The 16,674-nt window shown below is 45.0% G+C and overlaps 1 protein-coding gene across 2 annotated transcripts in view; it reads left to right on the forward strand.

Moving 5' to 3' along the window:
* The first annotated feature begins 3,136 nt into the window (after positions 1-3,136).
* Positions 3,137-16,674, forward strand: part of ATP5F1C (ATP synthase F1 subunit gamma) — a 29,302-nt gene continuing 15,764 nt past the window's right edge. Inside the window, exons 1-5 of one of the 2 annotated variants that reach the window (XM_085897959.1) lie at positions 3,137-3,243; positions 3,406-3,440; positions 6,902-7,033; positions 14,324-14,525; positions 15,899-16,042. In XM_085897959.1, the coding sequence (XP_085754085.1) occupies positions 3,422-3,440; positions 6,902-7,033; positions 14,324-14,525; positions 15,899-16,042 (497 nt within the window). In that variant the 5' untranslated portion in view covers positions 3,137-3,243; positions 3,406-3,421. Of the gene's footprint in view, positions 3,273-3,405; positions 3,441-6,901; positions 7,034-14,323; positions 14,526-15,898; positions 16,043-16,674 lie in introns of both variants that reach the window. The other variant, XM_085897960.1, reaches the window with a different exon arrangement.

The raw sequence follows: 16,674 nt of genomic DNA on the forward strand, positions 1-16,674 counted from the left end.
GCCTGTGTTCCAGGCAGGGCACAAAACTGCATGCAACGACACGAGTGCAGAATTTCCATCAGCCTTGAGAAGTTCAGCATGGATACCACAGATCCCTGGAGCTTTGCCCCATTTTAACCGGTTCACCGCAGCCTGTGTTTCCACAAAAAAATGCGGTTCACAGTTGATTGGAGGGTCAGCAATAGGGATAGTAACACCCCTGATGTCCAACTCAACAGCTGGTGGGTCGGCCTGGTACAGCTGCTCAAAGTAACCGGCCCAGCAGGCCTTCACTTTGGACTCCTCTGTCAAGAGCCTACCACTCTCTGCTCTAACTGCAGTGCTCCGAGGGATGGGCTTGGATGAACGTAATGTGCGAATTCCCCTGCAAGCGGGACGAGAATCACTTGACCACAGGTGATGCTCTACCCCCTCACAGATTCCTCGCACATCGGCCTCCTTATCCGTCCTCAGCTCATGCACAGTTTTACGCCTCAGCTCCCTGAACAGCTCAGCTCTGGCTTTCAGCCTGGCCCTGCGACTCTGGTCAATGGTATCCAGTGTTCCTTGAGAGACAAAGTTCTTCTTTTCCCTATGGTGAGTTCCAAGACATCGACCGGCAACATCAAGGATGGTGGTCTTCAAGGCACTCCACAACTTTTCAGGATTCCCCAAAACAGCAAGACCCCCCAAAAACCCCACCCAACCTGTTTGCAAACTCCTCAGCTGCCCTTTCATCCTTAAACTTGCCAATATCCAGCCGAGGCTGGGATGTTACCATTCTCCCAGATTTGTTGCTGCAACTTCAGAGTTGCTACAATAAGCCGGTTGTCAGTATTGAGGAACTGAGTACTCCGGTCGACCCTGCAGTTCTGGGTCATCCTCCAGAGACCATGAATGAGCACATGGTCAATCTCCATTGCCACACCGCCAGCATTGGAATACCAAGTCCAGCGAGGAGCCTGTGGGTGCTCTGGTTGCCGAGTTTTATGTCACATCATGTAACCTTTCACCGCCCTCTCCCCTACCTTCCGAACACTCCCCGCTGTCCGCAACGTGTATGCTACTATTACAAGCCTCATTAACACTCACTCCTCATGTCCGACGTCTTTCATTTTTATTATATTAGTGCGGGCCCGTACGTGCGTGCCCATACGTGCATGGCCGTACGTGCAAAAAAAAAAGAAGAAAAAAAAGAATTGTGCCGTCATTCGTGATGTCATAGCACCGTGTCTTGTCATTGGTTTGGTAAATAAATGGCCATAACTTGGGAACCACTTGTCCGATCAATATCAAACCTTGAAAAGGCACATACTCGGGTCCCCAGCAATACACCTAGCAAGTTTCAATTAGATCGGACCAGTGGTTGTCGAGAAACAGCGGCCACAGACAGACAGACACAGAGATTGCTGGAATTATAGATAGACGAGTGCGTGCCCGTAGGTGTGTGCCGGTACGTGCGTGCATGGCCGTACGTGCAAAAAAAAAACTTTCAAACCGCGTGCGTGAAACAACAACCACACATTCCTTCGCTCTCGCATGCCCATACGTGCGTGGCCGTACGTGCGGGCCCGTAGCTGTGTGCCCATACATGCGGGCCCGTAGGTGTGTGCCCGTAGGTGCGGGCCCATAGGTGTGTGCCCATACGTGCGGGCCCGTAGGTGTGTGCCCGTAGGTGTGTGCCCGTAGGTGCGGGCCCGTACGTGCGTGGCTGTACATGCAAAAAAACCCCAAAAAATATTTATTTATTTATTGTGATGTCATAGCACCGTGTCCTGTCATTGGTTGATAAATAAATGGCCAAGACTTGGGAACCGCTTGTCTGATTAATATCAAACCTTGAACAGGCACATCCTCAGGTCCCCAGCAATATTACTGGCAAGTTTCAATCAGATCGGACCGGTGGTTGTCGAGAAACAGCGGTCGCAGACACACACACACACACACACACACACACACACACACACACACACACACACACACACACACACACACACACACACACACACACACACATTGCTGGAATTATAGATAGATTAATACACTAAGCCATATTTTGTGGACGTATCTCCTCCGAAACTGCTGGACGGATTGTCGCCACTTTCGCCATGCGGGTGCTCCGTGGTCTAATGTACAACATTGACTACGTGAGATCGTGCCAGACGGACAGGTTTGGGAATTTTTGGCGATTTTCTAATTTTTACATTCATTTGCATGGCGAAGTGTGACGTCACCGCTGAGAGGCGTAATGACGTCATGACATCATCGGTCATTCGTTGACGTCATCACGTCTGTCGTCGACAGAGCGTCCGCGCTGAGAGACGTAATTCCACTCCGAGAAAACAGCGTCTGCAATGTAAAACCCTCTTCTGCACATGCTGACTACCTCAGAAGGTGAATTTGACACAAAAAAATGTAACAGGAAACATTGTATATAAAGAAATTCGATAAATCAAATTGTGAACACCGGATATATCGACGTCCTGACGAACCCTCACGTTAGAAACTTCGTGCAGAGTGGGGGTTTGGCTCGTGTTTATGAATCGGCGTCACGTTGCTTTGTTTGTGTTCACTGCAGTTTGCCCAACGTATGTAAGCCATGTCGATTAGTTCGTGACAAAGTCAACGCGAGTTGGCAAGGATTGCCCAGTTCCACATTTACTTTCCGACATACTAAACTTCTTATTCTTGTGTAGTTCGTTTTTGTTTCATGTTAATGCTCTGAAAACATCGATTCTTTCTCTCTTTGTTTTATTTTTTATCGCTGAATCACAGAAAACACAACAATAATTGGAACGTTTTAAAATTAAATACAATCAACACATAATACTTATCAAAATATGTAAATAACATATTTGCTTGGATTGAATAGTCGCTTCCTGTCAAAATCGTTCTGAATATCCGAGTAGCCAATCAAAACGGCGCAATTTGCCGGATTTCCAACCAATCAAAGCTGCGCATATTTCCGGGTTACCAGCCAATCAAAAAGGCGCATATTGTCGGGTTCCCAACCAATCAAAACGGCGCATATTGCCTGGTTCCCAAGCAATCAAAGCGGCGCATATTGCCGGGTTGCCAGCCAATGAAAGCGTCGCATATTGCCGGGTGCCGAGCCAATAAAAACGGCGCATATTGCCGGGTGCCGAGCCAATCAAAGCGGTGCATATTGCCGGGTTCCCAGCCAATCAAAGCGGTGCATATTGCCGGGTGCCGAGCCAATCAAAGCGGCGCATATTGCCGAGTGCCCAGGTTGTGGTTTTCAATGTAAGATTGTTCACCTTCATTGCTGATAGGTATCGCCGCACCGTTTCCGTCTTATTCCAACCAAAATGGGTGTATATATCTGTATCAATGAACGCCCTTCCACTTTCGCATCGTTCCCTTCGTTTTCGTCTTATTAATGGTTTATGTGTTTTGTTGTTTCAGACCACAAGTCCGAGGCATGGCGACCTTGAAAGACAGTAAGTGGAATCGTCTTTACGTTTCGTCCACAGTCATTTGGTTTTATTCATTTGGGTTTGAACCTGACTAGGTAACCAATTTAATTAGGTTATGACTTTATTTTATAAACTATAATGAGGTTTTTCTGTATAATTATTGTACAATGTTTCTTTTATTAGATACATAAATGGAGGAGCTAAATGACAGAGGGCAGTAATCTCACAGACTGACGGATGATGAAATGGGGACAGGGGGACAAGACATCGCACCTGAGTGTGTGAGTGGCAGAAAGGTAATTGTCCTCCATCCACGATCGTTTATATTCTCACCGACGATGAACAGCGATATTAAAGGGAGGACACAAGACGCAGACACGGGGGGGTCATTTGAAAGATGACCCACCTGCTCTCCGAGTCCAGATCAAGATCCCCCTCTTCATAACCTGGTGAGGTACTAAACACCATGACAAGAACCCGATGGCATCTGTCTTCTTGGTCTGGACATCACCTCTTCCCTTGGTTGGGTTAAGTACATTCCTGGCATTGCTAAAAAGAACCTCCCAGCGACTTGGCTGCTTGTATCGGGGAGGAGGGGGGCTCACTCTCACTTCCCTCCCGAAACCTGGCTCCACCTGTACCAGACCACCATACGTCCAGCCATGAAATCCATACATCCATTGGGACCATACTCTGTGCAGAGCGTTGGTGTTGCCGAAGCAGTCTCCTTGGCTAGTGGGCACAATCCTGGACGCGTCGCCACTCCGACACAGGATACCAGCAAGCTGGCACTCATTTTGCCGACCTCGGAAGGATGACGGGCAGAGTCAACCCCGCCTGGTATTAATTTAACAGCTGAGGGGGATTTGAACTCAGGATCCGAGGATCCCAAGGCCATGTAATGATGTAGTCATTTCCTTCTTGACAAAATTCAACGATGATCTGTTCACCTGGTAAGACATGATCTGGCATCGTCTCTGGAACCTCTCTCGGTTTGACGCTCTGTGGTCTCTCTGTGCCTCTTGTACGGGTACAATATAGTGGAAGATGCTGAAATGGCCTTGTACTACTTGTCCTTCCTTTACATACTTTCAAGCGTTCTACACATCCCCACACTGTGGTTCTCAGGTCAACACAGTTTGATATTCCTCCAGTCCCCCCCCCCATGCACTGCTCAACTCTGCAATTGCCTACTAGCATCCTGTTTCCTCGCAACATACAACCTTTCCAAGTTTGAGAGCGATGTGAATAGGTATCTCCTTTGCCAGTGATTTCCCCTTCCCACATTTTATGTATTTATTTATTTTTTAGTCCCCACCTTTGAGTGGCTTTGTGACAGGTGAACTCCCCATTAAAAAAAGTCTTCCACAGATGAGAGAATTGGCAGATACTGTAATGGAATGGAGGTGAGCGTTCATTTTTAAATTGGAGAGGGATAACCAAGTGTGGTATCCGGAAAAAAAACTCACGCGGGTAGGAGGATGGAGCGACGAAAGGTTGTGAGGAGGAAGGTTATTGTTGTCATTAAGCTGTTTGACGTTATAGAGAGTATACGACGTACGTATCAAATCAGAGTAATAACGTAAAATGCAGTTGCACATTCTGAGAGTAGACTTGCTCATGAAAACGTTTACAGCGCAGTTTTAATATTGTGTAAACGTCAAACCCAAAGTGCATGCTCTACAAAATGAAAAGGCATCGAGGTTTTAAAATGACCAACAGTCGCATCATTTCACGGTAAAACAAATGCAACTTGAAGGCAGGAGGAGAAGAGAGTTCGATTCGTATCTCTGTGAATTAACAAAGTAAATGCCAGTAACGTCAAGGACAACAAAAAGGGGAAAGCAAATGGTGAGAAATCACTGAAATTGTTATACATATATGAATATATTGTTACGGATTTGGAAGCCTCTTGCACACAGTCAGCAGTCCCAAAGTTTAGGTATTTCGTTAAGTACATGTGTATAGTTGGAATCCATCCCCTGTGTCTAACGGGAATTTCATGTGTGCGCTGCGAGTTATTTTGTAGTTAGTTTTTTTTTTTTTAATATTCCCCAACAACAACATCCTGCTTCGTTCCGCCACCCAACCAAACCTTCACACACCGACTCCATTATCCACGTGTTTTTGGCTGAAGGCGTGGGCAGAGCCTCCATCTCCTCAGATCGAGGCTCCGCTCCGAAGAAGGGCAGGGAGTGTTTCCTCCAGCCAATGGACGAAGGGCGAGCAAAGCCGAGGCGCTCCAGCCAATGGGAAGCCAGAAGGCCAGAAACAACGACAGAGCCTCTTTGGGGTGCGGGCCACCGACACGCCACCCGTCCAATGGGAGGCAGCGTTACCTCAGGACGGATCCCTCCCACCTCGCAGGAGGGGTTGAAGAATTGTCGGTGCGATCCGTCTGAGTCTCGTCTGGTCTGCTGGCAGGCGTCTTCCGCTTCGTCTTGGTTCTTTGGCACTTGGTGCGAGGTTGTCCGTGTGGGTTCGAGTCCCACCGTGGTGGTTGGCATATCCGATCTTCCCAAGCCCTTCCACGAGAATCCCAAGCTCCACAAGGGCAGGTCGATAAGCCGTGCAAATGCAGCCAGGTACCAGCAGAACTCTGACCCTCCAGTTCGCCTATCCTCCCGGGCTGGAGGTCCGAATAAAGGCCGGCCGGGTCCATTTTCTTTTGGTAAATACCTCTGTACACCAATGGCTTTGTTTGCCTTCAACAGTCTTACGGTGTGTGTGTGTGTGTGTGTGTGTGTGTGTGTGTGTGTGTGTGTGTGTGTGTGTGTGTGTGTGTGTGTGTGTGTGTGTGTGTGTGTGTGTGTGTGTGTGTGTGTGTGTGTGTGTGTGTGTGTGTGTGTGTGTGTGTGTGTGTGGCACCATCCTATAAGTAGAAATTGTATAAGTGTTGATTGGTCATTGTTCATTTGCCTGCATATTCGTGATCAAGTCTACTCTTTGTCTCCCTCTCCCCATTATAAATAAACCCCGTGTTAAATGTTCCAGCTCGTTGCCTGTTGTTTATATCATTGGCCTAGCATGGTTCAGGCTTGAGAATTAGGGAGGCCGATTGGGCCGTAAATTGTTATTTGGACCGGCAAGTTTTGGTAATCCCCGCTCGGTTACGCCGGACCCGAGTCGGTAACAGCGACTCGTTTCGGACGAAGCCGGCCGAGGGTGTGGTTTCCCCGGTAGCTAGACCATATGGCTAATTAGGTAAATTGGAATTAGACAAAAAGACCCTAACCGCGCGGTCGAAATATTGGCATCCACAGTCCACTAAGGGACCCGTGACCTTCGGAGTTATCCGAATGTTACGACCTTCAATTCCGGTCTTCGGTGGGAGACGGCCCGACTGCTCCGTCTTGTGGTCGTTCTTGCTGCCGAACCCGGCACCACAACAATATGACATAATCGATGCAAGTATGATCTCATAAATGCAACAATAGTTTCCCTTTTCATTTAGTGCTCCAGTTACATTTTGCTTTATTCCGCAGTTACGAGGCGCCTCAAGTCGATCAAAAGCATTCAGAAGATCACCAAGTCGATGAAGATGGTATCTGCAGCCAAGTATGCTCGGGCTGAGCGAGAACTGAAACCAGCACGTTCGTACGGCACGGGTGCAATGGGTGAGTGGTAATTTCTCTGTGAAGTTGTAGCATCCTTGCTCGTATCCTTTTGAGGTACATGCATGTTGATGTTGTACACTGCCAGTGCGAAAGTCTTCGACATTTAGTCTTGTTTGAACTCTGATTCATAAGGAAACGCAAACTTGATGTTTGATGAAAATCTTATTCGAATAATCAAATGGATACACAATATACATTCATTATAAACCAAAAGTGAGTATGTCCACCCTTTAGCTTCAAGACATAGCCTGGTGTTGGCTTAGTGGTTAGGGTGGTGGCTTGGGATCCTGGGGTCCTGAGTTCAAGTCCCGTTGGCCGCTGAATTAAAATACACCAGGAGGTTGACTCAGCCTGTCGTCCTTCTGAGGTCGGCAAAATGAGCACCAGTGTACTGGTAAGGGGACACTGCATCAGCGGCATAGCCACGTCCCAACCGGTGATGCAACCAGCAGCCACAGGCTGCACTCGATAGAGAGAGCTTCAAGACAATTGACATTCTACTCGGGACACTTTGAAATAGTTTTGTTATACTCTTGTGGAATTGTGTTCGACGCTTCTTCCAAGGCTTTCCAAATATCATTTAAAGTGACTGAATTATTTGTTTTACTTTTTCTTTGTCCGAATGGTTCAGTACAGCTTCAATGATGGAGATCTGTGCTTTGAGGGGGCCAATTCCATGCATGCACGGAAGGACTCCAGCTCCCTCTTCCGTTTGCTAATACGTTTTAATTATTCCAGCTGAGTTTTGGATCATTACCAATAAGTCTTGTGCCACGGGTTAGGTTAACATGGTGGATTAAAATTTGTTGTACCTTGTTGTCGTCGATATTTGTTTTGTTGTACCTCGCTCTACAGAGTGCCGTTCCGTTTCGCCAAGTGTCACTCTGAGTGATTATGTGTTTGTCTCTGGATTTGACCAAAGTTTGTGGATGGTTTATGTGTGTGCCAAGGATGAAATGATTAGATTTTGGTGAAGATCCAGAGCGGGATCCTATTATTATTATTATTATTAAAGTTTTTCTTCACCATTGAGAGATCGGGCCAAAAACAATATGTAGCACAATATCTGAAAAAGTTATGGACGGATTTGGACAAAAGTTTGTGGGTTGGTTGTGTGACATGGACGAATTGAATGTGAGTTTGATGAAGATCTGGATCTGATAAAAAACAATTTTTTTAAGAGATTCTTCACCATTGAGTGATGGGGCAAAAAACTATAGTATAGCATGATGTTTCAAAAAGTTGTGAACAGATTATGACAAAACTTGGTGGATTAGTTGGGTATTTGACAAGAACAAGCCGCTTCGATTTTTGTTGAGGTCCGGATGCAGATCCGGCCCATCGGAGGGATACTGAATGTAAATTGTTTAGCCTGGTGGAGGTATGCGCTCTACCGAGTGTCATTCTAGTCACAACTATTTGTCTGTCTGTGAGCAGGATAACTCAAAGTTTGAATGGATTTGGACAAAACTTGGTGAACATGTTGGATGTGTGAGAAGGATGAGTTGAATCGATTTTGGTGAAGATCTGGACATGAGAATTCTTTAATTTCTCCAAGTGATTCTTCACCACTGAGAGGGCCAAAAATGATATATCTCGTATTTCAAGCAGACTGATTTGGACAAAGCTTGGTGGACAGGTTGGGTGTGTGACAAGGATTAATTTATTCGATTTTGTTGAAGATCTGGATCCAGCTCATCAGTGGGATAGAAAAGGTAAACTGTTCAGTCTGGCAAAGGTATGCACCCTACCGAGTGCCATTCTCGTTGTATAATGTAATTGGCAATTTTTATTTTTTGGGGGATGATTCCAACCTTGTGTCTCGGAAAGACTCAAATTTGCTTAGAATGCCTTGTGGCACCTCCAAAAACAAGGGTGCATGTACCGCATGTGCTGACCGATTATTCCATGAGGCAGTTGCATTGTGTGGAACATGTGTGGAAATTCAACGTCTAGGAAAATAAACAGCCAAGTATGTAACTCAGAAGCAAGCAATTTTATTGTAGGAAAATAAATCTAACATTAATGATGTGTACATTAAAAATTTAGTGTGAAGGAATGGCCTGATTTATTTTGCCACCTACAAATCAATTCTTGGTACAGTCTTTGAAAGGGATATTCTCACAGAGATGGGTATGGTACCTGCTTTTAATGTTGCACGACGTGGAAAATGCCTGCTCAGAGATAAGTAGAAGGGAACACCAGAAGGCTTTACACACATTCCTTTGGCACAGCTGGGTACGACGTAGCCATCGTTGACCAAAAGCTTGTCAATGACAAATTCTTGAAAGCATCTCTCTCGGTGGAGTCGTTGACCAGGTCGACAAATTTGTCCTGCAATTCATCTGGAAGGGACCTCGGATCCATCTTGAGAGGATTTCGAATGAGTTGACAATCCAAGTCACTGAGGTCTGGATACAACTCCTGACTGAGGGAAAGTAGGTGGTCCTGGATGAGGACACCAATCTCATCCACTTGCTCTTTACGGAGGGCCGACAAGTCACTTTCTCAAACACCTCGAAGCGGCCCACATTGACTTTTTCTTGCCATAGCTGCAGCTTCGTCAGAAAAGCTCGAACTTTGTTTACGAAGTCAGACGGCAGTCGAGGTCCTTTGGAGAGATTTGTTGTGCGTTGAGGGGAGATGTATCATTAAGTGGTTTTTTTTATATATATATATATATATATATATATATATATATATATATATAAATATATATATATATATATATTTTTTTTTTTTCCCCCATTAAAAAAAATCGAGACAAGAAGTAGCAGAAATCAGGTGAAACGTGATGTAATCTCAAATATGTAAGAAGTAGGAATTGACATTCTTCCTCAAGCTGGTTAGATCGTCGGATAATTGGAAGCGCATTGCAGGTAGTAAATTCCAAAGCGAGATGGCATGAGGAATAAAACTGTCCACATAGCCTTTTGTTCTGCTCTTTGGATCAGCTATAGTACATGGGTGTGCAGAGATTGCAAACTGAGTCTTGCATCTAAACACTCGTACAGGAGGAACCAAGTTAGGAAGTCCAACAGAGCATTTGCCATGAAAATATCTGTGGAACAAACGAAGAGTGGCAAACTGACCTACTGGTGAGCATGCGGTTGAAGTCTTTTTTTTCCCATCCCTGCACCAACCAGGTTAATTATGCATTTCTGGAGCCGATCAATTAAAGATAAGTGGCAGGCTGATGCTCCAGTCCAAATGTGGCAACAGTACTAAATGAGGGGACTTATAGTTTTCTTGTACACGTACAAAATAGCATCAGGAGGTAAATACCTCTGTACTTGATAAAGACAACCAACTCGCTTGGAAGCACTCTTGGCAATACCAGAAATGTACTTGTCCCAACGGAGGTTAGAGGAGATGTCCAGACGAATAAGCCGAAGCTCAGATGATTCTGTTAAGGTTGAAGACCCCATGTGCACAGAAGGGAAAGACCTGTTTTTGGAGCGAGACATGGACAACAATTTAGTTTTCTTTGCATTGAAGATTAGCAACCAGTCATGCCCCCACTTCAACACATTCTCTAAATCATTGTCCAGTGAAACTCCAACCTCATTACGAGAAGTGTTGAGTGAATCAGTAGATGTACAGTAAAGCAAGGAGTCATCAGTGTTCATGGTGAGCTGAGACAGAACATTATCAGAAAGATCATTGATATACAGAGTGGGACCAAGGACAAAGGCCATGTGGAACACCATGATTGATGGAGCAAGTATGAGAAGATTGACCCTTAAGTACCATCTTCATCTTGTGATTTGTAAGAGAAGCCAAAATAATTGAATACATCACTTCAGATACACCATACGACTGAAGCTTGTGGAGCAAACCCTATGCCGCACTTTATCAAAGGCTTTTGAGACATCGAAAGCAACTAGTTTCACTCTTGAACTCCAATGCCCTGTTGAAATGATCTGTAAGGATAGCAGATCACCAGTAGAATGGCAATGGCAAAAGCCATACTGGCAGATAATGAAAAGCTCGTTGTCCTCTATGATGGCTGAGACGTTCATTGATGAAGCATTCAAATACCTTACTTATTACAGGAAGCAGGCTGATATGGCGATACTCACAACGCACGTCCCATTGGACCCACTAGACAAGAGGGAAGGGACTATCTGAACGTATATCAATGGAATAGCTGTCTAGGGACCACTATATGTTGGATGCCATTGCCTTGGAGGCATGCGGTTCCTAGAACCACAACAATATTCACAACAGCCCTCTCATCCTATTCAGCTCCCGCTCCCTCCTGCTCCCTCCCCCCAAACATGATTAATAGTAAATATCATCATTGTAGACTTGTGTTACGAATTCATAAGCCCGAGATATCACCTTCCCATCGGTGTTAAGAAGCACCCAAACCAGATTAGGCATCTGCCTGAATGTTGGTAATGATGGCATTGTTTTTCCTATTGCAGACTTTAATTTTTATTTTTTAATCACCAAGCCTGCCATGTTCACACGAGGTGATCCCGCAAGGTTCAAAGTGCATTTACTGATAGGGATGGTCTGGGAGGTCAGGTAGAACGCGCTGTCTACAAGCCTTGCACAGGCCCACGATGTCTGGACTTTTTGCATTGTGGGCTGCGAGATGTCAACCTTTTGGGCGAGTTGTTCAGAAAACTCTCAACCTTTTGTTGTGCAGAGGCACACCCCTTTCTCTCAGGTACTTTTCCAAGTATTTTTGGATTATTTTTCAAAGCTTTGTGAGCCATTTTCGGTTACAGTCCTTATCTCCCACGCACGATATACATTCCCTGCCCCGGTGGCCATTGTTGCTCGGGGTTTATGAGCATGCGTGCCAAGCATTCTGTGGAGGAATACGTCCTTTCAATAGTTTTGTACTGGATTATCAATTCTACATGTTCGTTTTATTAATGGCTATGTGTGTATAGTTAGGTGGATGCATGGGGAGAATGTCCATAGCTAGAATGTGGTTTAAAAAAAAAAAAAATAGTGTGTGCCTTGTGTTGGAGTAGGGTAGAATTACTCTTTTATTAGGAATCTGGCAGGAGTAAGTTGTACGTCATCGTCATCATTTTGGATGCAGCTTGTGGCTGCTGGCTGCATCATTGCTGGGAGTGTGGCTGTGCCACTGATGGAGTGCCTCCCTGTTCTCAGTAAGCTGGTACTCATTTTGTCGACCTCGGAAGGATGACATACTGAATCAACCCACCTGGTGTTATTTAAATGCACAACAGGGGCTCAAACTCAAGACCCTCAAATCTTAAGCCAGCCACCTTAACCATTAAGCCAACACCAGGCTTTAAGTTGTAAGGCAGTAGTAGTTTTAAACAATAGAGCAAAATTGTGGTTTGGTTGTGTTGTGTAAAACCTCCTCTACATTGGGAGGACTTGTGGCACCCATCGCTCTAATAGCAACGACACGGGCTGTTTGGCAAGAAGACTGTAGGTATGGCGTAATAGTGTAATGTGGGGTCCTAGTTGAGGGCAGAACACTTTTTTTTGTGAGGGACCACCCCACAGGGTGGGAACTCCCACTGACGGATGCGTTTTCCTGCCGAGCCGCCAAAATTGTGAAACGAGTCGATAGCTTCGCTTTTCATCTGGTGATCTTGGCATCATTGCATTGTTAAGAGGTGCTCCTGGGATTGCAGTCATGACTATATAATAGTCATGGTGTTTGGCCAGGTCAGAGAACTTGATCATTATATATATATATATATATATATATATATATATATATATATATATATATATATATATATATATATATATATATATATATTCGTATCTGTAATGGATTGCCTGGCAATCGAACAGAGGAAGGACTTTGCTCTGACAGGTTTTTTTTTTTTTGGTTTTTTTTTCCAACATGCCACTGGCGTTAAAAATAAAAATTAAATAATCTTCACCCTTTGAACCCTGAGCTCCTTAGACGATTTGAATCGTGGTCAGTAAACCGGCCGCTCGGGTATACGGAGATTTGAATCGTGGCCAGTAAACCGGCCGCTCAGGTATACGGAGATTTGAACCGGCCGCTCGGGTATACGGAGATTTGAATCGTGGTCAGTAAACCGGCCGCTCGGGTATACGGAGATTTGAATCGTGGCCAGTAAACCGGCCGCTCAGGTATACGGAGATTTGAACCGGCCGCTCGGGTATACGGAGATTTGAATCGTGGTCAGTAAACTGGCCGCTCGGGTATATGGAGATTTGAATCGTGGTCAGTAAACCGGCCGCTCGGGTATATGGAGATTTGAACCGGCCGCTCGGGTATACGGAGATTTGAATCGTGGTCAGTAAACTGGCCGCTCGGGTATATGGAGATTTGAATCGTGGTCAGTAAACTGGCCGCTCGGGTATACGGAGATTTGAATCGTGGTCAGTAAACTGGCCGCTCGGGTATACGGAGATTTGAATCGTGGTCAGTAAACTGGCCGCTCGGGTATATGGAGATTTGAATCGTGGCCAGTAAACCGGCCGCTCGGGTATACGGAGATTTGAATCGTGGTCAGTAAACCGGCCGCTCGGGTATATGGAGATTTGAATCGTGGCCAGTAAACCGGCCGCTCGGGTATATGGAGATTTGAATCGTGGCCAGTAAACCGGCCGCTCGGGTATATGGAGATTTGAATCGTGGCCAGTAAACCGGCCGCTCGGGTATATGGAGATTTGAATTGTGGTCAGTAAACCGGCCGCTCGGGTATATGGAGATTTGAATCGTGGTCAGTAAACTGGCCGCTCGGGTATACGGAGATTTGAATCGTGGTCAGTAAACTGGCCGCTCGGGTATATGGAGATTTGAATCGTGGCCAGTAAACCGGCCGCTCGGGTATATGGAGATTTGAACCGGCAGCACGGGTATACGGAGATTTGAATTGTCAGTAAACCGGCCGCTCGTGTATATGGAGATTTGAATCGTGGCCAGTAAACCGGCCGCTTGGGTATATGGAGATTTGAATCGTCAGTAAACCGGCCGCTCGGGTATATGGAGATTTGAATCGTGGCCAGTAAACCGGCCGCTTGGGTATATGGAGATTTGAATCGTGGCCAGTAAACCGGCCGCTTGGGTATATGGAGATTTGAATCGTCAGTAAACCGGCCGCTCGGGTATATGGCGATTTGAATAACGGCTGCTCGGCTTCGTTGCGTTAAAACGTAGTTGGTGTTATTTTGATCACAATCATTTTGTTAGTTTTGTATCCAAACCAAAATGGTCATTTCTGCATAATTTAGGTGATTAATAATGATTTTGTACATTCATGAAGCAGTCATAAATTGGCACCAGGGTAATTCAATTTTGTTTCCCAACAGCTCTATATGAAAAAGCTGTGATCAGTCCACTGGAAAAGCCCAAACACCTCATCATTGCCATCTCATCAGATCGTGGACTTTGCGGAGCCATCCATTCAAATGTGGCGAAGGCTATTAAGGCACAGGTTGCGGTGCTTCAAGAAGCTGGCAAGGAGGCCAAAATTGTCAGTGTGGGGGATAAAGTTCGTGGTATTCTTCAAAGGTAATCTCAACTGAAAAATAATTTGAGCCTTCAAAAATGCGTTTCTTGTGTGGTTCTTGATTCTGTTACCTTGATTCTTTATTGTGACAAATTTCACTCTTTATTTTCTGTGAGTACAGGATGGAGTTGTAAATGAACATATGAAATGCTCTATTTTTTGGTGACAAAAATTGAGGCTCATGGAATTTTTTTAGTGAGTTGACAAAGCAAGGTGTGTGTACGCGTGTGCGTGCGCATGTTGGAGATAGACATTAAAAAAAGAAAAAAAAAACCCCACAGTAACCTGGAGGAGCCTGGTGTTGGCGCAGTGGTTAGGGCAGCGGCTTGGGATCCAAGAGGTCCTGAGTTCAAGCCCCGTTGAGCCACTGAATTAATACACCAGGGGGTTGACTCAGCCTGTCATCCTTCCGAGGTCGGCGAAATGAGTACCTGTATACTGGGCCGGTGTATACCCCGGTTAAAATAGGTGTACCATATCCCTGTGTCGTAAGAGGCGACCAGGGTTGCGTCAGGAAGGGCATCCGGCGTAAAACATGTGCCAAATCACTATGCGGATCATAATGGATGATCCGCTGTGGCGACCCCTAACGGGAGCAGCTGAAAGAAGAAGAAGAAGTAACCTGGAGGTAAGAGGGTTAGGTTGATCGGGTTTAATGAGGGTAAAAAAAATTGCATGGAGACATTTGTTTGAAGCTTTGGAGGGAAGAGTGAAACTAAATCTTTGGCAGGCAGTCTTACAAATGGGGTAAATGAATCAAAACGATGGTTATGGGTGGAAAACCTGGATTTTGGGAGTTGAACAAGGAGGGGGGTTACTGAAAGAATGTGGGCATGGGCAGAAGGCTGAGGGTGAGATCTGAGGGGGCCAGACTGGAGGACAAGTGTTAGAAAGTAGAGACTCGTCTGCGATGGGAGAGCATCAGGCATTATGCTTCAGCATCATCACTGGAAAGACTCCAATAATGTTGAGCTTTAGATTCCACAGAATCTAGCACATAACGATATGCAATGGTGGGGCACCAAACACATGGGGGAGAGCAGTGTTCCAATGAGCTATAGACAAAGGCCTTAAAAGCATTTTATCAGAATGTATAAATAATGCCTGTTTTGTTGGAGTTGTAGTTTTTATTTTATACTTAAATGTGTATGATGTGCTTTTCTAGGATTGTTTGCCATGATGAGACATCCACCAGTCTGTTTGCTTCCCAATCTCTTGGTAACCTGTTTAAGTCTGATCGTTGTCGGTTATACGTATTGTAGAAATATGACGCTGATTAATTTAATCCATCAAATTTCCTTTGGGCAATGTGCAGCTTACGTTCTTTGCTTGTATGCCTGTGTGGGTGACTGATGTGATCCTGCTGCATTGTCAGGACTCATAAAGAAAACTTGCTGTTCCACTTCCGTGATGTGGGTAAAAAGCCCCCAACGTTTGGCGATGCCAGCCTGGTGGCAGGTGCTCTGCTGGATTCTGGATATGAATTTGATCAGGGAACGATGTACTTCAATCGATTCCGGTAAATTTCATGACTTCTTTTGCCATCACAACATGCCATCAATTGTACTAAAATGTTTTTTTTTTTTTTTTTGCGGTGCACCTACGGAAAGTATAGTAGTTGCCCTGCGCATGTGAAGCGAACAGCGAGGTTAAGCAATTGGTTTACTCTGTCTGTCCAAGCATGCAAACAAACAGGAAACTTAGATTTTGGTGTCCTCTTAAAGGACAAACAACAGGCACGAAGAACGAATGTAACGTGTAAAAGACGCTGTCACATGTTGATCAACAGCAGTAAACTTGAAAGAAATTAAAAAATATATTTTACAACCTTTAAAATCTCTATTTTATTTCAACTTGATTACATACTTGAACACTGCAGAACACAAATTGCCTTTTTGGCACTTTCAAAACCTTTCAGTTTAGCAGTGCATGGACATAATATTACGGCATTTTACATAATCTCGACCAATCAAATTTGCTATTCGCATACCTCGTCCATGTCTTTTTTTTTCCTTTTCCTTGAGACTGTGCAGGGTAAGGTGTTCTATGAACTCTAGTTTTTTGTTTGTTTGTTTTTTCATTTATTTAAGAGTTTGACATTCTGGTATCTTCATTACTTTTAACTCTCCAAATTTTCTCACAGCTTCACAC

This window comes from Eptatretus burgeri, chromosome 10, assembly GCF_056783735.1.
Source record: "Eptatretus burgeri isolate ZD-2024b chromosome 10, Ebu_testis_v1, whole genome shotgun sequence".
Taxonomy (NCBI): Eukaryota; Metazoa; Chordata; class Myxini; order Myxiniformes; family Myxinidae; genus Eptatretus; species Eptatretus burgeri.